Consider the following 24,228-nt stretch of genomic DNA (forward strand, 5'->3'; position numbering starts at 1 on the left):
AGTCAATCAGCCAATGCACACCAGTCGCAGTGCAGCCGCATGTTAGACGCGTCCCAGTAGCGGCTCAACACGACGCACACAAAAAGAACGACAGAGTTTATTATTTGATGCGAGACGCGACCCTCCTGTGTCAATATTGCTACCGGTAGCTAGGATCGGGCAGACCAGAAGTCACTCGTGTAAAAATACGGTGGATCCGGTCGATTTTCAAACTAATATGCAATCGTAACCCACCTTTTGAGTCCATCAGATCTCTTGAGTGGTAGATCGGGGCACAGTTGACTTGTCTTTGTTGATTTACCGCTGTCTTCTCTGCTATAATAATAACCAACACGGCCCTGTGTTCAATATAAAACGCTACTACCTCAACAAAACAAGTAGGAACTAATATTCACATAGGAACTAAAGTTATACAACATAAAATATACAATATAAATGAATGCTACATCACATTTGTAAAATATAAACATATAATAAAATAAATAATAGCCCATTTAAATAAAATAAATTGAAATGAGCTAAAACACCTGTAATTAAATAATAATAAGAATACAGATCCTGCTTACACACCTAAATTTATTAATTTCTGTGTGGCGCTTTAACTTGAGAAAATCCAATAAAGCTTTTGAAAACCGTTCATAAGAAAAAAAAATGATTCATTGAGGCATTTCATTTGTAAAATACATGTTAAAATCTTTGTTATTGGGATTGCTTTTCTCTTTAGCACAGGACTTTTTTCTTTCTTTCAGAAAGAAAGCTGACCAATACGCGGGGTCTGAAAGGCAAATTGTTGTTGGATTATCTTTAAATACCCGCTACTTTTTGAGCAGAATTCTAGCTTTGTATAGGCTAATGTTCCTATTGTTGAAAGCACAAAGGTGTGTAATTAACAACTAGCACGTTTATATTTTGCACTGTTTTCTTACTGTACCGAAAATGAACCGAACCGTGACCTCAAAACCGAGGTACGTACCGAACCGAGATTTTTGTACCGGTTACACCCATGATAATAAACATTTTCAAAGGAGGTGAAGGGACAATATAAATGAGTCCACATATCCTTATTCAAATAGTGGTGTGTTTGCTCGGAGGATCAGTAAGAACAGGAACTAAAATAGTGACACACATTTTTCATTCTTGCTCAGTAAGTCTCAACGGAAAACAAGACACAAGTTTCAGTTGATTTATGAAGGAGTGCTGTTTTTCTTTCCCAAAGTTCCATTAATGTATTGCCAAATGAGCTCTAGCAAAATGGTAACCTATTTCTGGGGTGAAATTGCTCCCCCTGGTGTATTTGAAGGGCAAATGAGTATAACCAGAAATGATTGTCACAGGCGCAAAATACTGCAATTCATACAGACTTGTCTTTTACTGTCATCACCGAGTCGAGAATAGTTGAGTGATCAATTAGAAAAATTTTGGCAGGTGTAACACCCCCCCAACGCAAACATTTTTACCATAAGATTGGTCCATTTTCATTTTTTCCCCCCAGATACTTCCAACATAATTGTGCAAACCATATTCCAGCTACAGATGAGTTCAGAAATGATGCATCATCACTATAATAAAACTGTATATTTTTTATTGGCTTTCTAAACTCCATTTTCACGCAACCTTATCACACAATATTTGAAATGTTTTATTTCACAGAATTTAGGACAGCCAAATGCATAAAATAAAACAACAGAATTATTTTTAATAAAAAAATATCCCTTCCCCCTGCTCACAAACTGTTTCAAAAGCAGAACAAACAGAAATTACAGGTTAAATTCAGTTAAGCTGAAAGGCCAATAGAATTTTTGGCAAATATAAATATAGTGGTTTGAAGTGGATGTCAAACAGCATACATGGAAAGAGTGCATACAGTTTATGCGACAGTAGGACACTCGGCACCGCCTGTATCAATTTTTATTAACGTAGAAAACCAGGGTTCTTATTTACCAATGCAAATCAATAGGGTTTTATGACAAGGAAGTATATATACATTCAGCCAGTTCTAAGTCTCTGGAGTATGACATTTGTGTTGCCCCTTCCAACAACATGATTGTCTACTCAGGGGCATAATTATGAGAGTATGTGTAGTCCGTGTAGTAATTTTGTGCCCCACCCCTACCCGTTGGGTAACCCCATGAACACTGAGCACCACCGGGCCCATCCCTTCGTTCATGCCCTCGCCCCGGTCGTGGCCAAGGTCCACCTGGAGGAACTCCTCTCCCCCGGAATACACCAGGACCCATAGGACCCCGTGTAGGTCCATGAGTCATCTGTGAATGCATGTTGCCACCTACATGACCGTAGCCCACACTGCTCATCGACTGTGGAGGAAATTTAGGTCTGACTCCTGAGCCCCCTCTGGCTGCTACTGTGGGAACACCCACAGGAGCTCCAGGTTTGTCAGTGCAATTTACTTGAGTCCTGCCACTCTGACAATCTGGGTTGCTGCCACCAAGTATTTCCCCACTCTTGGGCACAGGGGGGTCAACTGGGCCCGGTGGAACCACAACCTGATTGCTTGCAGTCTTGAAAGTGCTGGTCCCTGACGGCCCCCAAGCTCCATCCTCATGTCGGCTGAGCGTGCTCTCTGTATGTTGTGCTGGGGTACCGCTAGCATTTAAGGGAATGCCAGTCATGTAACTTTGCTGGACTGTGTCACTGTTGTCTACATAGGGGAGAGATGAGTTGCGCGGAGGACTCCCAGGAGCTCCAGACCCTGTGTGGTCTGAGCTATACGTGTGACCGAGCATCATGAGGTGCGGCGGAGGAGGAGCTTTGACCTCTATAGGGAGGGATGGTAGTTTGGCCAAAGGACCTGCTGTGGTGCTGACAGAAAGAAGAGTAGTTGCGGTCGAGACGGTGAGTGGGGGCCGGTGTTCCTGATCTTGGTTGCTGCTACATGGCGAGGAGGGATACGCTGGGGATGCAGCGTAGCTGGACGAGCCTGTATATGATGACCACGAGGCAGAGGGACAAAGGAAACTTTGGTGGGGATTTACAGGAAAACCTCCTGGAGACACATTTCCTAGGTCTGAGGAGCCAATGCCTAACTGGTTTGTTGCTTTGAACTGAGAGATGGCCGTTTTGAGCGCACTGTAGTCAGCCTGTGGCGACGTTTCATCGGAAGTGGCCTCCTGGTCAGGTAGCGGGGGACGGAATTCTTCTGTGTTTGGAAGAGGTGGTTGTTGTCGATTTTCTGTGTGAGCCTCCGGATTCCGCCCTTTGCCATCATTGGCAATAGTTGGCTCCCCGTCATCGGAGTCTAATGACATGTCCTCAGCTCCCTCAAACTCATCATTCACTACTGAGAAGACAGAGGGATGATGACAATAGAAAGGTAGGGAAAAGACACAAAACAAGTTATATATAGGATTATAAAGACGGGTCAAAGTAAAAGCTGTGGATATATAGTGATGTGAACGGAACAGAAAGGAATATTTATAATCAGGGAAAAGAAAAATGATGTAATACTCACCGGTAGACGGCGGTGTGGGAAGCTCATTTTGATTGATGGAGCCAATCAGGCTGTGAAAGGCGCTCATAATATCATCAATGCTTGCTATCATTATTCCATTTCTGGAATACTGTAGGAACATCTCAAAGGGCCTCTCTGTAAAACACAATGAATTTGTCCAGAAAATTTTTCAAATAAAAGTTATTTATCTCTGATGTCATGTACAGTCAAATTCTTGTGTTGAGTTTTTAAACAATAAATAAAAAGAAAGGATACCGGTGACAAAGATGAGATGCCGCTGTTGTGTGTGTTGAGCTTGAAGCTTGATCAGGCATTCCAGATCTGGAGCCTGACGTGACTGGGCGTCGCAATCATGGTAGGGAAGGAAATCAACAAGGTGTTTCTTTTGATAGGCCGTTAGAAGGTTTAGTAACCCCATTGCATTGGTGTTCAACCTGTGACAAACACAAATTTCCGCAGCTTGCTCATTGAATTCATGTTTTCAGGCAGCTTAAGGGGTTTCTTTATGAAGAGTTTCAAGAAGCTGAAACTCACCGGCCCATTTCTTTAAGCTTCTTCTGGGATTTGCAGTGTACCTTCCACTGCCAGGGCTGTTCAGGGGTACTCTGCTCCTCCAAAAACTTCAGCAATGCTTGCAAGCGATCTGAAGGAGGAAAAACATCCATTTTCATCAGATGATCAAAGAATGTCAGCAAATATAACCCTAAACATACATGAATAAAATAAACTCACCCTGTGTTATGAGGTCAGGATTAAGGACAAACTCATCTGACACAATGAAGCCTCCGCACACAAACAGCTCATTGTAGGTATGGTTCTTCACATCGTCCAGAGTGTCAACCCCAGCAAAACTCACTGAGGGCAACTTCTTCAAAGACACCAGCGCTGGAATCTGCAAGTGAAAGATGACAGGCATTTTGTATGAAAACAAGTAAGGTCCATTAAGGATAAACATGTGATTACTATTAAAAAATGTCATTAATGCTGTAACAAAACATGAAAGGCAGGTTCCAGGTAGGACCAAGAGGGTAATATGTGATAAAATGTAACATAACCTTATGCACATGTGCAGCAATGTGCTCATTCTGAATGATGATGAGTAGTTTGTCGAGAGTGCTGCTGTTTTCCAAAAACAACTGTGGGGTGCACTCACTGTTGCCAAGACTTTTCAAGTATTCCTTCAGGAAAAAACAAAACAAAACAGGAGAAACGTGTATTCTTATTGAAAATTTTAAAAGCAAGCTTAAACCAGCATAATAAATTATTCCATTCACAGCACATTAGCACAGTTAAACTTCGATTTGAATATCTGGACATTTGCTTTCACGATCTATAGCATATTATCATCCTGAATTTTTAAACCACGTATGCACTGATGTATTCACCAGGCAGTAGGTTACCAGACAACACTGAGCATGGCTTACGTCAAAGTAAAGTGATGAAAACAAGATTTTTGTCACTATATTTCTAACTACTGTACCTTTATCTCCTTGCAGACAGTACTCTCCTCCCCCTCATCCCCAGAGTAGATGTAGAACTTCACCGTATTCTTTGTGACATCCTTAAAGATCTCCACCAAGCTACTAAAAACTTCTGGTTTTAGCTGACCAATGAGGCTGCCTGGCAGGAGTCCAGTTCCAGTACTGGCACTCACAACGGCACCAGAGGAAGTAGCCAAGGCTGCTTTTTGGGATTTCTCTGATGACTCCGGAGGGATTTGTGAGGGAGAATAGACCTCTTCACCAATCTCTCCTGAAACATAATTTGATTTAGCCTTGGCTTCTATAGTCTCTCCTACAGTAACTTGTTTACTAATCTGAGATGTGTCAGTATTCGTCAAAGGGGGCTGTACTTCATGTTTGGAAGTTTGCATGGGCATTGGCAACGCCGAGTCAGATATTGTCTCTGTTGGCTCTGGGGAAGAGGACACTGGAGGAGCAGGTCTGACTGGGATTAATTTCTCCAACTGCTCGCAAAGTGTTTCAATATGCTCCTGTACAGGGACTGGTGTGATGTGTTGTCCTACAAAATTTGAGAAGCAGCTTCTGTGCTGCCAGGAATTGTGCAGAGGTTGCCGCGGAGGTAGCTGCAAGTTATACGTGATGCTATAATTCTGCATGATGCTTTTTATCTCCGACGCGAGGCTATGAATTTCCTGGTTGAGAATGGTGTCCAAGCTGATCAAGGACCTGAAAGGTACTTCCTCTGCTAACGGTAACATTGGTGATAAAGCCTCCTTTTTTATATCAATTGCTGTGGGCTCCATTTTTATATTAATTGTTGTGGGCATCTTCGGCTCAAGGCTTTCAATCGTCACAGGCTCTGGCAGGGACTGGATTTTTTCTGGACAAGAGCAGACCGAAAATGTTCATAGTTATATTCAGTCACCTACAGAATTTTACAATTCATTTTACAATATTTTACAATAAATTTTACCTTCATTTGCGGGTATGGCAGAAGTGCTGAATGAGGTTTGAGCTTGGTTTAATGGAGTGCCAGCACTAAAAGGACTTCCAGGGCTACAGTCCATATCCTCCTAATTGGAGTAAACATCATTAGCTTACATGATTTGCATCACAGCCTAGAGTATGGTAATGTCTGAAACAGCATGTCTCACCTCTGCGTAGTTTGTTTGTGATCCAGGCTCATTTTTTTTCTGAAAATCTAAAGCTGAAACGACAGTTTCAACCCTTTCAGGACAGGCTGACTGCTCCCCATGGTCCGATTTCACAGATATTGATCCCTGAGCAACAGCTTTGTTCAGAGTGGATAGCAGAATCTTGAGGAGACGCTGGGTCTCTTGAACGGCTGTAGTATTAGTGCTGCCACAACCTCTCAAGTCAGTGTCATAGATCCCCATGCTTTCCATTACAGCGGTCAGATTTTCGTTCTGTCCACCACCTTCTCGTATCCCTTGCTCCGGTACCTCTGTAAAGAGGAACACAATTCTTTGAAATCAAATTTACACAAACATGAAAACCATTTTCTCTTACCAAACTCTTGCAGTGCTTCATATTAAAGAACACATGTGAAAGATGGGTATATTATGGACAATTACTTTTTTCGCGCATTTTTATGAATGTACTTAAAAATTAATGAATGCAGCTGGCTGTGGAAGCTTTTTTTTTCTACCAATGTGCTGGTGTGGACGCAATTATTTTTTTTCCCGACGTATTAGGGCAGGATCCTCAGTTTAAAAAAAAAAAAAACTGAAAAAAAAAAACCTGCTAGGTGTAGACATGGCCCCAATCAGACTTCAACCATCGCAGAGCTCTGACAATATTGCAATAAAGTCAATCCCATGCTGCGTGTACAGTAGCTAACCACTCAAGTATTTTTGGTTCTCCTTGATCAATACTTGGAAAATGAAGTGCACTTATATGGCGCTTCATCACATAACCACCACAGTGGTAAAGGGATTCACATTCACAGACGCATTTATACACCAATGGGTGGTTACTACCATGCAAGTTGGCGCCTGGTTCGGTGGGATGGATTGGATCTAAGGGGCCGTTTACACAACGAAGGCAACGAGGGTGACAACACAAAAACTTTTCCAGAGAATCCTATCGTTTACAGGGTGACGGCATTTGTTGGGGGGGTTGGTTGAAAACGTAAAAATTCGAAAACGCCTGCTTGAGTGGAAATCTTGATAACGCTCCACCTTCTCGTCACAGTCTAAACAGTTCACAATGCAAAAGTAAGTCTTGGGTAACAACAGACTTCCGTACTCCGGAAGAGTAGGTGGCGATAATGCCCCAATATATTTGTCAATCAAGGAGGTGAAGATACTGATGACGTCAGTGCACGCAGACAGTCCGACAGTGTATGAAAACATGTCTTCAAGTAGAAACCTTGTACATGGCCTCCCTGCTTTTAACATTATTCAAGAATCTATTTAGTTCTAGTGTGTTATTTGACCAAGGCGAAAGAGGAAACAGCAGACGGGAAGGGTTACACGCAGGGATCAAGTTTTGGTTTCGCTGCCACCGACACATTGGGAATGCATACTATATCGGCAATTTGGAGGTTTGATCCACTTTTGCGCTTCCATGTGTAAGTAGTTTTCCCCCACACATAATGGTCGTGTGAATGCAGAATTAAAATCACGGCAAAATGTCACTTTTGCATTATTACGTACGATCATTGACATGTAAACGTGTCCTATGTGTAGCTGGAGCAAGGTGAAAAAAGGGACAATCCACAACAGTATTTGCCTCTTTGCAAAGTACAGTATATGGTTTTGGTGATTTTAAAAAGCCTATTAAAAAGCCTATTCAAATGTACTTGGTCTGTGTGAAAAAATGTGATTACCACTCTTGATAAATCATTAACAAACTGTGGCTATTCACATTTTGACAAACATGAAAAAAAATCATTAATGGAGCAAACAGCGTTCAACACCACTGTCAATCAAAATAAACAATGATTCTAGTGCTGCAATGATTACTTGATTAACTCGAGTATTCGATTAGAAAAAAATGTTCGAATTAAATTTTGCTGCTTCGAGTATTCGTTTAATTAAAGTGACATTGTAATGGTTTATTTTGAAAGTGCTTGCATTTATAGTTTTATTCATTTGGGTGGATACCCTGCCTTCTAGTCTGCCTCAATTCAAATGGCTGAATCCAGGTGCTCCCTGTTAAGACCAACATAAGCTAAATTTTGTTTGAGCTAATATTTTTTTTAATGCATTTGTAATTTAGTTTATAGGTATATTTAGCCTATTTTTGTGGGAATATGTGTCTGAACCATTTGTTAAGAGCATTGTAAAAAAGTTAGCATTTTATAGCATTTAAACTAGCGGACTTTCGCGATGTAAGTTAGCCAATTGTTCTTTTGTTGTACATAGATCCTCATTTATTTATTTATTTATTTTTAGCTGTTAACCGTTTGAGGCTCAGCTCAGGTAGTTTAATTTTTCATGTACCTTATCCGATTACTCGAAATAATGGTTTATCGATTAATCAACTAATAAAATAATCGATAACTGCAGCCCTAAATGATTCCCTTACCTCTGCTGGGTTCACCATTGCTTAACAGATCTGTGCGTTGATGTTTGTTCTTGTCTTCTTGTTCATCACCTTCAAATTTCCTCTTAAGGTTGTTGGACTCCCAGGTTGCATCCTCTTTCTCTTTATTGGGATCCTTCACTAGTGCTTTCTTATGGAGTTGGATGAGTTTAAGTAACTGCTTCATCTTGTCTTTATCATATTCACCTTGTGACAGCAGCATCTTCGGAGGTTGCAGCTGTGGCTGGGTTTCAGTGTGGGACTCGTACTGCAACTGGGAACCATTTGAATGGGCCATATCTGCCCCTTGTCTGTCCGTGTCAGAGGCTGGTTTCTCCTGTGTAAGTCGTTCTGATGGTGGCCTTTCAGTCAGCCTCTCCGAGCGGTCAGAGCCACCCCAGTCAGAAACGGGACTGTACTCTACTTGGACTGGGACAGCTACAGGTGGGGGATTGCTTATCCGTTCAATTATGTCTTTTACCTTGTTCAGAGGTAAAGTATAGTTGGAGGTGTTGTGGATGTAAGAGCGCAGTAAGGCTTCTATGTTCCCTTTTGCTCTTGGTAAAGGAACCGTGAACGGCCTGTCGTCCACATGATACTTGTAGTCAGGCAAGATGAATTGCCGCACTCTTCCAGAGTCAACGCGACTCAAATAGTCTGTTGCTTGTCGCTCCACACTAGAACTCGGATCCTTGCCTGGGTTTGGGCGCAAAGTGAAAAAGGCGTAATGCAGGGCAGGGATGAATCGTTCCAAACATTGGAAATGAGTGCGAGACTCTGTTGTAAATGGCTCGGGCTCAGACAGTCGGGATGCTGCAACACAGGAAAACAAAAATAATTAAGCAGAAAATCAGGCTATATTTCATTAAGTTGGGACCAAAGTTTCAAATAGGACTTTGTCCAATAAAATCAGATATCGCCGAGACAGATCTTACAACATTTGTCAACATGATCATCAACCAAAATATTCCTTAAACTTTCCCCAGATTCTGCAAATAATATTATATATATATATTAGAGCTGTCCCGACTAGTCGACATAGTCGACGTCATCGATGACGTAAATCCGTCGACGAGCACAACATCCCGTCGACGGTTAATGAAGGGTTAAAAAAATATATGCGTGGAAAGTTAGAATGTCGGATGCTCTGTTTGCAAGCGGGGAAAGCGGCACAAAGCCAAAAAAAGCGCACCAGTGTCCAAAACATTGACTTATTTCAAAGAAACAAAGGAGAGTACACTCTTCTGTCCTGTCTCTTCAATGCCAAACTTGGCTGCACGTCGGCCTTGAATAAACACCTCAAGCGCCTTCACCCAGTTTGTAATTTTGTTTTTTTGTTTTTTTCATTTTTTGTACACCAGAGGGTGCTGTCGCCTTACTAAATAATAATGTTTCATTGACAATGGGCCTATAAGTGCTATTAGTATTGTTCTTAATGCTAATTGAAAGGTTTATTTCATGTTATGGTTTATTTTATGGTATAGAAAATTATATAAGGTTAAAAGGTCATAAATATATACAGTATATACAGTGATTGCACTCAAGGGAGAGATTGTCAATGATAAGGTAATAAATTAAGGTAAAGGCAATTCATATAGGCAATTCATTGATATATAAATAAAGTTTCAAAGGAAAAAGGTAAAACGTTTTTGTTAATTTCTAATTGTGTTGCTTTATTTGTGTGCACCGTAGCGGTTACGGTGTGTTTACATCAAGGATGGAATAAAAGTTGTAACCATCAGTTTAAGAGACCATCTTTTCAATCGGGATGCTACACTAGTTAATTCTATCAGCATTTGAACTCATTGTTTATTTGTGATTTATTATTGTTATTTACGTGTTTATTTGTACTTTAATAAATAATTTGAGTGTTCCAATATGTTTTTTGTGAATTGATAAGCGTCAACAAAAATTTCATTGCTAAATTAGTAAAAAAAAAAAAAAAAAAATTTTTTTTTAATTATTAGATTAGTCGACTAATCGTAAAAATAGTCTGCTGACTAATCGGGAGAAAATTAGTCGTTTGGGACAGCCCTAATATATATATATATATGACAATGGAAAAACTCACAATATTTGAATACCGCCCTTGACTCGTGAAAGAGGAATATTGCTTGCAGGCTCTTTTCAATGCGCCCTCGACGTTCTGCAAAATAAACAAACTTTTGAAAAAGTGTAACCCCCCACTGAAAGCAACAACTGAGAGCCAAACTGACACAAAATATGATTATGTCATTTAAAGAGAGGGTTTGCTTTCACCTTTGGACTCCACCATTTGTGCAGAGGACAGGAGAAAGAGAAAGCCCCGGTCGTACAGGGACTTCACCAGCACCTATGCGAAAAATACACAGGGTGAGATTGAGGGTCCGCTTAAAGTCTGCACTGTTTGTGGCAGCCTTATGGAATTATCAACAGATAAAAGCTCTGCTAATATAAATTTGTATCAAATAAAAGCAGACTTACTTCTAATTCCGTTACGAAAATTATTCTGATTAAAGATCTTTGGTCAAATGTTTACATGTGGTGTAGTTTATTCCAATGATGTGTATATTTACATATGTCACTCCATTTTATTAGAACAGTCGTTAAACAGACGAGTGACATTTGTTTGTCTTAGCGATCGATTTTTAGGGGCTACAATTTTTTTTTGTTTAAGTGGTGAAAAACAATTTAAGGATAGGGAAATTTTAAAGTGCATACGACACCAAAAAGCACGTTTATTTCATATTTCATTCGGGGTTATATGTTCCTGAATGAAATGGACCGCTTGGATGTGTGTGGAAGCGATTGTTTTATATATTCAATTTTTGAAACTCGCACTAAGAAAACGAGTTACTCCCAGCTCCAGTTTCGGGTTTAGGACGAATGCGAATGTGACGTCACCCGGGTCAGCATCTCAGAATACAGCACTGCTTTATAGAATGCAGATGGACTGTGGATTCACCAGATTTTGCGGATTAATTCGTTTATTTTTCGCATCAGGCCAGCCAAACGGCCGCAGAAAATTGTTGCTGCACCAGGGAGAGAGGCGTGAAAACCTTTTTGGGGTTTCAAAAGGTTCCATTAACCGGCGGGTATTGGCCAAAAAAAGCCCTACTACTGTGGAACCATTGGACTTATGAGGAAGTGAGTAAACATTGTGTTTTGTATTATGTCAAATACTGGGATCATGGCACACGTTTTAATACGGAGGTGGCTTGGTAAATGGTCTTATACTTGTATAGCGCTTTTCCACCTTTCAAGGTGCTCAAAGCGCTTTACACTACATTGCCATCTACCTACTGGTGACGCAGCACCAGGAGCAATGTGGGGTTCAGTATCTTGCTCAAGGATACTTAGGCAAGTTCATCAGGGCAGAGAATCGAACCCACAACCTCTGGGTTGGGGGACAACTACTCTACCACTGAGCCATGCCACCCCTTGCATAGTTTACGCCATATTCGTGTTGACCACGTGGCATCGACGCACTCCTCCGACGTCAGCCAGTTTCTCCGGCGGTAATTCTCCAGCTGCTTCCCTGGCAGACATGCTCTCCTACCCGCAGCATGGGACAAACTGTAACTTGCTCGCTGCCGGGTAGGTTGCTAATCGGCGAAGACAATCGACAACCTCGCGGTCGTGTGAAATGATCCCGGGTAGTTTTGAGGGATTTTTCGCTTGGAAAGCAGAGAATAGACTTCGAAACATCACTCTGTTTCGGGTTAGCATGTCGGCTAGCTGCCACGCTTCCTGGTTTGTTCAGGCTCTCCAAATCCTCGGGCAGGGAAATGACAAAAGCCAGACTAACTCCGGTGGCTTAAAATATAGTTTGGGAGGTGCAAGAAGTGGACAGTTTTGACCATTATGGAGTAATTTTGCCATGTCGTACTGAATAAAAGCATTTTTTAATATTTCATATACCATTTAGCACAAGACTGTTATTTGACATGACCATACCATTTATTTAGCAATTGGGGAAAAATACTTCGATAAAAAGAATATCCTGTAAAAATATTGGAGTAGAGAGACTGAAACAATGACATTTTCCGGCTCTCTTTGTCACATTTTCTACGTTCTGAATAATTCCCCCTCAATGGACTGAATTTTAAATCAGATGAAACCATGACCCGGCCGACGTCATCCTCCTGTTGAGGACGCTAGAGCGCTATGATGACAGGCAGGGGCTAACCGGAAGATTAAAAGATTAATTTCTCGTCATCTGCGCTTTGCCAAATTATTGTTTATAGTCGAATCGGCTCAAAATATGATTCTAATTCACATATTAATGCTATTTAAGACTTTTTATCCTGTCGTAGGCACTTTAAGTAAAAGATGATCCCTTAACAATTCATCCATTATGAAATATTTATCAATTTTCTTGATAATCTAAGTTGGAAACAGATTTTAAAGCTGTCCCTTTTTGTGCTTTGTAGCATAAAAGGCTCTTACAGTTGGATAACAGTGGCTCACCATTCTGTCTTTTTCCAGTTTGTTTATCAGTGCTAACAGACTGCCACTGGTTGGTTTTCCTTTTCCTTCCACGACCTCAAAAATGCTGCATGACATCCCATACTTCATTACTGCAAAAAAAATCAAAGAACACGGGATGAAAAGTAGTAATCTTTCTGTCACACAATTTCTCATGAGCCTTCCTTACTGACCTTCCCGTGATGCGCTGTAGGTGTCCCAAGAGAAGAGCACTGCAGGAATCTTCCTCTTCACCTGATCAAGCTGCATGCCTTGATTCATCTCAAGCTTCTCAGGACTGTGGAATGAAACAACAAAAATCTATTTTTACAGACAGAAGTGGTAATTGCATAAACTGCGATGGTAATAGTGTTCGCTAGGCTTCGTGGTCTAAATGAACCCCCATGCCATAAATGTTAACATGCCATATTTGACTGCGTAATCATACAGCACTGTTTGTATTTATATAATACATGATGGGCTTTCTATGTTCCAAAAATCAGAAATCTGCTTTCCTGAAAAGCAACACAAAGACCACATTGGATAGTGGGGTGCAGCTAGCTTTTAGAAGTAACTCACATTACTATACATTAGGGCTGTCAAACGATTAAAATTTTTAATCGAGTTAATTACAGCTTAAAAATTAACTAACCGTAATTAATTGCAATTAATCGCAATTCAAACCAGCTATAAAATATGCCATGTTTTCTGTAAATTATATATATATTCTGTAAAATAAATTGTTGGAATGGAAAGATACGACACAAGATGGATATATACAGTGGGGAGAACAAGTATTTGATACACTGCCAATGGGAAAACCCACTGGCAGTGTATCAAATACTTGTTCTCCCCACTGTACATTCAACATACGGTACATAAGGACGTAGTGGGCAATTCACTCTACTGTTATTTAAATCTGTCTATGCTGTCCTCACTCCGAAGTGTCTACTTTTTCCAAAGCTAGACAGCTAGTGAACGACGCCTTAATAATCAGACGTCTTCCTTTTTCATCTGATTTATTAATAAAATAGCCTCAAACCATTGTCCTCATTAGACTGTCATAAAAATACAAAAATAAAAGTACACAAGCATTGCATTAGCAACAACGTTAGCTTAGCACGCTATACAGGTTCACTAAACAAACAAAAAAAGCGTCTCATACAAAAAATAGAACATTTCGCTTACTAACATAATATGTACATTCTTTACAACAACCATACTTACGGACAAATCTTGTCCAAGGATCATATAAGCACAACATTACAACGTAGGCGTCAGCCCGAGACGTCGTGCAGCCATATTGAACTGGCAAGAAAAAAATAAACCATGTCGCAAAGCGACCACAAGAGTTCGCTGTTAGACAGCACAAAAAGCCTTGCTGTAAACTTACCAAAAGGCAGAATACTGTCTGAGCGGGACATGTGCGTTAATTGCGTCAAATATTTTAACGTGATTAATTTAAAAAATTAATTACCGCGCGTTAACGCGATAATTTATACAGCCCTACTATACATATAAGACATACATATTATACATAAAATTTGAATATTTAAAGTCTATATTTAAACCCTTCACTCTTTGCGGCTGTTGCCAGTTAATAGCAGGGCACATATCAACAACCAACCTGTCACACTATCACATCTATGGAGAATTTGGAGAGTTCTATCAGCCTAACATGCATGTTTTTGGAATTAAAATGGAAAAATAATATTTAAAAAAAGATTTAGAATTGAATAGTGACCCCAGAAAAATCGAATCAAAAGGCGAAGAAAGAGTTACACCTCTTATTTTTTGCTTCTACTTCATGATTAAGTTTTTAGAAACATTTCTGTATTGTGCAATATTTATTTACAAACAATTTGTCATTGCCTCATGATTAAGCTTTTAGAACCATTTGTCGTTATTTTCAAACACACCGATAAATCAGGTAAATACGGATTCACTCTGCTGCTTGATTTGATTAGCTGTATTTTAGTTAATTAAAATGGGAAATATTTGGGAATGTGTAAATTCACAAAAGAAATCACAAAGCTAATTTAAATGTGTAAATTGAGGTTCCACTGTATTTAAGTGCTTTATACTCACAGTTTGAAAGGAAGGTAGGACCGCGAGGATGATCGTAAACGGATTGGAAATAACTCCTGACCCTTGGTTACCAGTGGACCACTCCAGATGGAATAGCAGCGCCGCCCTGCAATATCACATTAAATGCAGATAAGCTTAATAATGAAGAAAGGAATTTTATAGGTGCTAGCTTTTGTATTACGTGTAAAGCTACCATCAACAACAACAGCTGATTATAGACCATTTGATTTGTCACTCCCCAAAAATATAGAGCAAGGGAGCCCATTTCTTAGTGTGGCTAGATTGTGTTGCTTTACAAAACACAACTGGCAGCCTATCATGCAGCCTCTATAAACTTTGTCACTTGGTCGAAAGGACAACCAATGTCATCTACAACTAATCGAATCAATTATATTTAACACACAGTCAGTACGCATTCAAGTTTAACACTGGTAACAGCTGCTACATTAAAGATGCATTACATTGCCAAAAGTAAATGCTTAAACATCAAGATAATCAGAAATAACTTGTTCTAATAATCTGATCGGAACATAACCGATTTTGATTACATATTCGTGAATATCAAATATTTTACCTCTATTTCCTTCAGGAGAAATAACGCCAAGCCTGTTAAACAGCGAATCCAAATTTTAATGGAAACACAGACCCAAGGCAAGTTGGTGCAGCTGTTTACAACGTGAAGGTTTACCTGTGAGTAGTTAAAGAGGTCGCTCCAGGATCCTTCCCTTTGTACTGAAAGGAAACTACAGCGTAGGGGCACAAGTGCCTGGGGCGTGTTTTTATTTCGTCAAATGCAAACTCAAAAAAATATTGCTGAAAGACAAAATAGTTATGTTACAAATGCAAAAATCTGAGTCACTGAAGAATTTAGTCGATCAAATGTACCTGCGTTAGCTCAAATGCTCTGTATGACAGCAAAGATGTTACACGATTGACATTTTTGGACAAATGACAGTCAAACTTGGTTGCCGGTTCCTTAGCATTGTTTGGCATATTCTCATGAATGTGCTTCACTCTTCCCTGAAGGGACAAAACAGTTACATTGAGGTGACGGAAAATGATGCGATGTAAACTGAAACACTTACCCTCATAACTTTAAAAATGATCATGTCTCCAACTGAACCAACTTCAAATGGATTCATTTGTAACAAATCAGAGAACTTCGAAACATACACGCCTATAACGAAATAGGAATTGGATTGAGAAACATTTTTAAAGTCAAATAACGGTCATTTGTAACAGCTATATATAATGCAGTCATGAACTCACCCACTGATGGATTTCCCACTGTTGTTATCCTCGAGTGTCCCACTGACAAACCCTTCTCGCAGATCCACTGAAGCTAAAACATTCAAGGACATGTTGTCACAATTGCAAATCACGCATTTTGATACAATGCCTGCATTAAGTTGACAAAACACGCATACATCAATCTGTACCGCTTACCCTCACATGGAACTTTCACTTGGATGTCACCATTAATAAATACTTTGATTGGGTCAAAGTGTTGTTAACAACGCCGCCAAATTTGATATTAAAAAAATGCCAATTATGTTGAAAACGGCTTTAAAACAGAGAAAACCAAGGCCAGGCAATCAAGTCTTAGACACGGTAAGTGTGTCTTTACTTTGTTTAGAACTCATCGACCATGCCAGTGAGGCTTTGTAAATGCAACAAGCTTCTCTCTCATCCGCTTTGCAAGAGCCAAACAGCCGGCCGATGACAAGGAGCAGCCCTTGGAAGCCTGCATATAAGCAACGTCTCGTGCAACTGTTGTCATCAGTAAATAAGTATGTTCGGCTAAAAGTTGGTTGATACTCTGCGGCCCTTGAAAGTATTGTAGTAGATTGTACGCCGCCAATGCCAGCCGGCGCCAAGGGAACAACTTCCCGGCCACTGGAACCCTGTGGTGCTGCTCATGGTCACAATTGTTCCGTTGGTGTCCCCAGAAGTAACGCTAGAAATTCAGTGGTTAATTGGCATTGTGATTGGCTCAAATTCTGTCAATATCGACCGCTACCGCACAAGACGCAGCTGCATGGTAACCACTCTGGGTCGTTGGTTGCGGCCCAAACAACAACAACATAAAACACATACAGTATATGCGAGAGATGATCAACTTGAGGGATGAGGGGCCATAACTTGGCGGCCGACCTTGATGGCGAAGTAAAAAATGTGCACAGAGTTCCTATAAAGTAGTTTGTGAGGGTCAGAAAGCAAGAGTTTTGGGTGACTACGCCCTATCCTCTTTTTAGACCTGCCCCAAAAAAATCCCAGAAGCTTTCTTGCTACAACTCAGAGATTCAAAGCTAAATTTTTCTTAGCGTGTGCAAATAATATTTTATATATTTAGAAACAAATCCTCAATATGACTGGCGTGTCGCTTAAAATGTAAATATTATTTTCTTTCCGTTATAAAATATTATAACCCATTTGTTGTTAAAACACCTAATTACAAGTTTTCTTCACTACTAGAACAATTTGTCATTATAAAACAAATGTATAAATGTATACCACATTTAATGGATACTGAAATCAATGCAGCGTTGTAGCTAAAGGCTGCTACATTTTTGCTTTAAATTGAGCTAAACTTAGCTAGAGTCTGCTCCATTACTGCTTTAGGGCAGGGGTCAGGAACCTATGGCTCGCGAGCCAGATCTGGCTCTTTTGAAAGCTTCAAGTTTTATGATACCCCGTTGCATTGTTTACCGGCATCCCCAGGGGGCCGATGTCCCGTTTCAATATGACCGGCATAGCCAATTTAAAGCAGAAGAAATAGTGGGCGAGCGCAAGGGGAGCGAGAGACAGGTATAGACAGAGAGTTGCGCTGGAGCGCTATGTTGAGTTGCTGGGTGTACCCCGCTGGTTTTTGTTTGTGTTAATAAAGTCTCCGATAAAAAAACATCCGACATGTCTATACTGTATGTTTTTATACACTACGCCACCTCTCCGAAGAAAGAACCAGACAAAGGAGGTACGACGAACGAGCCACGGAAATCGCCAGTCCACTCCTGACAACGGTTCGGAGTTGAAAGCACCGCATTACAAAACAGTGCAGATTGGTAAAGGCACGTTGCGCGAAACGGCAACGGTAGCCGTCGACCAGAAAGCCAGTTTAGAAACCCTTTTGAGAAGATGGCAAAAAGAAAAATAGACGCGGAGTATCGTACTTAGCAGCAGAACATAAGGACATAAATGCGGCACCGTTTTTGTTCTCTCGCTTTGGATGAGTCAACAGACGTAAGCAACTTCTCCCAGTTTAGCGTGATTGCCAGGTTTTGACTGAAATGACAACAAGAGGGGAGGATTTATTGAAGTCTTTCACTGAGTTCGCTAAAGACAAAAAAATCTACCGATTGATAAACTTGTTTCTTGAACATGAAAACAGACACATCCTAAGTTTCTCAATGCCTGCATGAAGCTTAACCCCACTAAGTATCAACCAAACTACAAAGCCATCAGCAAAACCATGCATTACCAGAAGTCGCATTAATGGTAAGAAAGACTCATAAATGATTCGCAACAGCATAGCAATGTTATTAAAAAGAATTCAGAGACTTGTTGTACTTTAAAAGTGTTGAAATTACATAAAATCCACACATTACTTGCATTTTATTTTTAAACATATTGTATGGCTCTCACGGATTTACATTTCTAAATATGTGGTGTTCATGGCTCTCTCGTCCAAAAGGTTCCCAACCCCTGCTTTAAGGGGAGCAAAACTTTTTATTCTTTTTATTCTTTTTTTTTTTTTTTGGGGGGTGGGGGGTCAGAATATAATGTATATGCCAGCATAAGACAAAAACTTACTGATAATCTGTTATGTCGCAATTACTATTACAATCACAGGCATCGACTTTATTTGTGAACGTAGTAATGTCATATAAATGTAGTAACCACACATTATTGTAATGATGAACACAGGCCTTGCCCTCTGCAGTAGAGATTGTCATTAATTTCACTCAATTGCGTTACGTTACTTTTGTCTTTCCTCTTCTGGGTTACGACAATTACCGTAATTTCCCGAATATAACGCGCACTTTTTTCCCCCAAAATCAACTTGTAAACTCATGGTGCGCATTATAAACGGGTACATGGATGGAGACAGAAATATATATGTATTACATATATATATATATATATAAACCGATTTTTTTTTCATTGACACGGCCACGTTGTGTTGAAGAAACGTATGCGGCGACCCGTTGCCGACCATTACGGTACGTGACGTCACCATTTTGTTTCGGTAATACTTCACACTAATCGGCCGAATGATTTCGTCTGTGTTAAATTCTGCTTTTTTCACTCTTCATAAAGCACAGAATTTAGTTTCTTGAACTCATTTGAGTCGACGTTTATTGCAGCTCCACAATTCGGAGCATAACAAATGTAAGGACACACACTTCCTGTGTCCGTCAACTATATCGGTCCCTCGGGAAACTCAAACCCAAATAACAATAGTTCAGTAGTTTTACCGTATCAATCCATAGAAGAAACATTTATTCATCATGAGGAAACGAGCAAGTTATACAGCAGCCTTTAAAAGAAAAGTCACATCCGTTTTGTTTTCTCCTAGATTCTGGTAAGTTGGAGAAGTTGTCAAATCATATTATTACCGTAAATATTGTCAGTTTACGGTAAAGTTTTGAACTACCAATGTGCTATGCTTGTGCTGTGTTTCACCAGTCAGTAAAATGACATCTCTGTATCTGTACACGAGCTGTTTTCTTGTATTCTTCTATTTATTGGTGCTAAAATTAGGGTGCGCGTTATAAACGGGTACAATAATTTTCCCCAAATTTTACAAGTAAATTTGGGGTGCGCATTATACACGGGTGCGCCTTATATTCGGGAAATTACGGTACACATCACTGTGTTCCCCTGCATTACACACGTCCTTGTTTTTGTCATTGTCTTTTCTCTTTTTTTCTTGTACTCATCGTAGCCATCTTCCCACAGTCAAATATTCATTACTAAGTAAAGTGGGTTAGAATGGCCAAGATTTCACATTGCAATTAATTACGGAATCAACTTTTGTCTTCGACAGCTGCTTGACGTGATGTCTGCGCTTGCTCTACTGTACACAGTAGTGAAATGTGATCATCTAGATTTTTTTTTTGTGGATAAATATTTTGACTACCGAGTAATCAGTTTGGAGCAAGCACATTTAGCCTCTTGGTTTGCTCAACACTGCGTGTAATTATTTGTAATGAAAACATCTTTCATTTTTGACACTGGGCTATTATGGTACTTTTCTTGTGACAGTATACTCAAGTCTGAAGCTTACGACGTGTGAAATAGGATCTGAAGCAAAACTCACCTTTGTTTTATCTGGGTATAAGAAGCAATACGACTCAGTCAGTTCTTGTTCCGTCCGCCCTTCTTGCTTCATCTCTCGCCGTTTCTCGATGAACTGCCATAATTAAAAGATGAATAAGTCAGAACATTACAACTTTAAAACAATATAAGTAATGCAAAATCAATTTTAGATTACAAGACTCATAATTCTGATTTCCCTTCGGTTTTCACATCTTTTCATATAATTTGAAAATGCATGTTTGCACTAGATAAGTTTTTTCAGTAAAACCTTATCACAAATATGGACCAACCTCCTTCTCCAGCAGCTCATTGTGAAGGAGCCTGGCTTTGCAATAGGTGAAAGTTCCTCTAGATGATGCATCCAGGTAGAAAGACGAGATGAGCTTCACAAGGTCATCAAACTCACGGCTACCAGGTGGCAGAAGCTGGTATAAGCCTTTGGAAATAAGTAGGAAGCAAAATGATAAGTACTGAGTTAGTGAGGTAAACAGCATCTTCCTAAATTTTATCCTTGCAGGATAAAATATTTTTGGGGTGAAGTGGGGTCTTTATATTCACAGGTCACCTGCTCTTCCATTAAACAAATGCAGAGATGTGAAATGAAAAATCAGCCTTCCATCTTGGTTATTGTATAGGAAAATCTCAAATCAAATTCATTTACATTACATTTAATCCCTGAAGAGAACAAAACGCTAAAAAACACCCAAAAACCTTACCCTAACCCCCTAATATGGAATTGCCAGAAGTAACGTATAACATCTTTAACCAAAGGACAAAAGCTTAGAAAATTCCATGCAAATAAAATTATCTTACGTAGTAGTAATTGTAACATTATCCTCTTACATAGCGCTAGACAAAACACAAGAAGCAAGCACTTGAGGTTCTCTATCATTATTTTTTCTAGATCCAAAAAAATTTGGTGGCAATGTCTATTAACATTAGTATTAGCAATGCAGTATATGAAAGAGCTATTGCTTCAAAGAATGCTTTGTGACTTAAGTTACACTTTGATATTCTGTAGGAACAGTGGGGAAACCTGATGTTTATATGTTGGCAGTGTATACTATGTGGTGTGGGAAGGTAAAAAAACTTGAGAAAAGGGAATGGGATGCACATTGATGACAACACACAAATTGCTTGCTGGAGAGACCAATTCATGCCAATCACTTGGGTCAATGTCGGACACCTGCAGTTGGATTATTTAACCTGGCAGGTCATGAAGGCCAATAGAAGGTCAACAACCAAAACTAAGTGGGTTGATGTGGAAAGCCACTTCTCAACAACAACAACAAAAAGACACTTTGAGGCACCTTTACAGCAACGATGCTAGTCTTTGCACCAACTTGTCTACGTGAGACATAAGGGCCGCCATTGTAAGGTTACACCGCGCCACAGCTAACGTGAGCTTTTCACCAAAAGCAGTTTCAATTCCCAACGCTAGCATTTTGTCGATTAGCGCGGGCAGGCGGCTGGGTGGCTAGCTATCAGGCTAGCAACATGCAGCGACAGCAAACACGAAAGACAGGACACGCTCTGTTGGAAAAATAGCAGCGATATGGCACCACCTTTCCGTTCTTTCTTCTTCCTCGGGATTTGAAAAGATTTCCGAGGCCGTTCCTCGCTTCGTCTTTGGCCCGGCGTGGGTGAACCGCTCCAGCTCCGGGCATCCGCTTGCACACTGCCGTGCCGCTCAGGGGCTTCTTGCTCGGGCATTACACTGTCTCCATAGCCAGGCTGATCGCCATTTTGGTTGGCTGTGGCCGAGGTGGCGGCCGAAGTCTTCTGAGGTTCGCCGCCTTCATGGTGTAGGCTGCCCTTATCGGAAAAATCCGACTCCCTTTTCCCCATTGTGATGGGGTTAAGGGCCATTTTAGGGCACCGTGCACGACTAGGGGCGATGCAACGTTAGCCTCGAACGAGTACGAGCCGCTTCTCTTACACACATACACTGCTCCTCAGCCTGCCTCCGCCATTGTGAAAATGACGTAGACGTTCTTCTCCACTGCATTACGCCAGCGTCACTGTGTTTACATACCAGAAAATCTGCGCCACCTAACGTCAGAAAGACGTAGTGCGAAATACAATGACACCACAGGCTTTGGACCCGGTGTCTCCGAACATCGGCACGGGGGCGTTGTCCGGCCGCCTGTCCAAGGGTTGCTGTTGCTGGGTTTTCTCCGGGTTCTCCTGTTTCCTCCCATGTCAAAAAAGCTCATAGTAGAATGACTGAGCGCTCCAAATTTGTAACTTAATATGACTGAATGAATGTTTGTTTCCGTGTGCCCGGCGGCTGGCTGGCAACCAGCTCAGTGTGTACCATGCTGACTGCCCATAGTTACCAGGGATATGCTCCAGCACCCCCAGGACCCTCATGACGATAAGCGTAGATGAATAAGGTACTTTTGTAGATTTTTTTGAAGAATAAATACAATATGAATTATTCTATTGAATTATTAAAATTATATTAATATTTTATTATTATTATTGAATTAATGCCTCGATAGGTTAGTGACCCTGGGTCCCGCACTTTTCTGTATGGCTGGGCTCCCAGTGTAGAGCCTCCTCTTCGCCTGGGTTGTCGGTTGCAGGGGATGGGGGTTTGGGGCTCTGGTCCCGCCCCACCTCTCTGCATTCTCCTGCTTCAACCTTCCCCTACCCTAGGCACTGGCGCGGATTGCCGGCTGGACACCGGTGGGGTGTCACCCCCTCCAAGTGGGAATTCTCTCCTGCCCCGGGCCTAGTGGAGGTCCCGCAGTGTTCTGCGCCAGTCGGGAGTTTGTGGCAGTGGCTGGGGGTCTGGGTGGGGGCAGTTGGGGAGGATGGTGCTGTTTCTCCTTGTCCTCTCCCTGAGGGCTTGGGGCATGGATGGTCCAGGGGACCGCCCTGGGTCCTTGGAGGATGAGGTCGGCCCCTTTTCGAGGCAGTCATGTGTCGCGCTCACCCCCTAGGGGCAGTACAGGGGCCCAGTGACAGCCCCCGCGTAGCATTTCCACTTTTCCGCAGGACTATCACACGTCGGAGTGAGTTCACGCATGACTCGGTGCAATTAGGCACACTCAGGTAGATGAGATTGTCGGTGCCAGGATTAGCCATCAGGTAGCGTAGAATAAGATGTCGACCTTACAACACTTACAGGTGATTTTCATGGTACTGGGTTCCCCACGTCGCATTGCCAGAATTGTGTACCCCTCACCTCGCCGAATCAGGTTTTCTTTTGAGTTACCTTCCCTCATCTTTCTCCTTGGTTATCAAGGCCCCCACATGGTGTCCACAGGTAAATATAATTAGAAAACAATGGCACCACTATGGTCATGGGTAGCATAGGCATTTAATGATATATTTTTTGTTGTTGTTTCCTCTTCTGTCTGCTTTTCTTTCTGTCCCCCATATAGCCTTTCCTGTTTGCAGCTTTTCTTTCTGTCCCCCATATAGCCTTTCCTGTTTGCAGCTTTCTCCTAATAAAAAAAAAAAAAAAAAAAAGAACAACCACAATGGGAGTATATCAAACTTCTCTGTGATACATTAAAACTGTTCAGACCATTAGGACACGCAGATTCCCATTCACTGCGTCTAAGCAGCTAAACATGGCCGGTAAAAAGACAACAACAACAAAAACCAATATGAATTATTCATCTTCCATTCCACTTATCCAAACAAAAAGGGTCACATGCGTGCTGGAGCCTATCCCACCTAACTATGGTAGGGTAGGGTTGGCAGGGTACACCCTGATTGGTCACCTAAAAATAATAATAATATCTTGGATTTATATACAGTTGCACTTTTTTTTTTACACTCAAAGACGCTTTACATAACATTATTCTTTCACTCCGCACTCGATGGTGGTAACCCACTACTATAGCCAAGTTTGTCCTGGGGCACACAATCCGCGCCATT

At 41.0% G+C, this 24,228-nt stretch overlaps 1 protein-coding gene across 2 annotated transcripts; it reads right to left on the minus strand.

Moving 5' to 3' along the window:
* Positions 1 to 1,564: 1,564 nt before the first annotated feature.
* tasorb (transcription activation suppressor b) lies at positions 1,565 to 22,347 on the minus strand. Of its 2 annotated transcripts, none has more exons than XM_057830050.1 (23): positions 21,900 to 22,347; positions 20,625 to 20,770; positions 20,336 to 20,428; positions 16,285 to 16,357; positions 16,101 to 16,192; positions 15,901 to 16,035; positions 15,704 to 15,828; positions 15,590 to 15,621; positions 15,016 to 15,121; positions 13,122 to 13,225; positions 12,931 to 13,040; positions 10,741 to 10,813; positions 10,553 to 10,627; positions 8,485 to 9,294; positions 6,087 to 6,397; positions 5,906 to 6,005; positions 4,950 to 5,812; positions 4,525 to 4,647; positions 4,202 to 4,361; positions 4,004 to 4,112; positions 3,725 to 3,903; positions 3,470 to 3,604; positions 1,565 to 3,295 (listed from the first exon to the last, which is right to left on the minus strand). In XM_057830050.1, the coding sequence occupies exons 1-23, from the start codon at positions 22,201 to 22,203 to the stop codon at positions 2,049 to 2,051; spliced, it is 5,505 nt and encodes a 1,834-aa protein (XP_057686033.1). In that variant the 5' UTR covers positions 22,204 to 22,347; the 3' UTR covers positions 1,565 to 2,048. The 2 variants fall into 2 exon arrangements, with proteins under 2 accessions (XP_057686033.1, XP_057686032.1); XM_057830049.1 differs by having other exon boundaries at positions 1,566 to 3,298.
* Between the last annotated feature and the right edge of the window lie 1,881 nt (positions 22,348 to 24,228).

This window comes from Corythoichthys intestinalis, chromosome 2 (genome assembly GCF_030265065.1).
Source record: "Corythoichthys intestinalis isolate RoL2023-P3 chromosome 2, ASM3026506v1, whole genome shotgun sequence".
In the NCBI taxonomy this organism is placed as follows: Eukaryota; Metazoa; Chordata; class Actinopteri; order Syngnathiformes; family Syngnathidae; genus Corythoichthys; species Corythoichthys intestinalis.

Excerpts from the sequence above, each read along its gene's own strand:
- tasorb (XM_057830049.1), bottom strand. The coding sequence starts at position 22,203 with ATGGCCCTTAACCCCATCACAATGGGGAAAAGGGAGTCGGATTTTTCC. Across the intron at positions 16,358-20,335 it reads TATACCCAGATAAAACAAAG|CTTCAGTGGATCTGCGAGAA; the intron begins GTGAGTTTTGCT and ends TGAATGTTTTAG. Across the intron at positions 6,006-6,086 it reads CACAAACAAACTACGCAGAG|GAGGATATGGACTGTAGCCC; the intron begins GTGAGACATGCT and ends TACTCCAATTAG.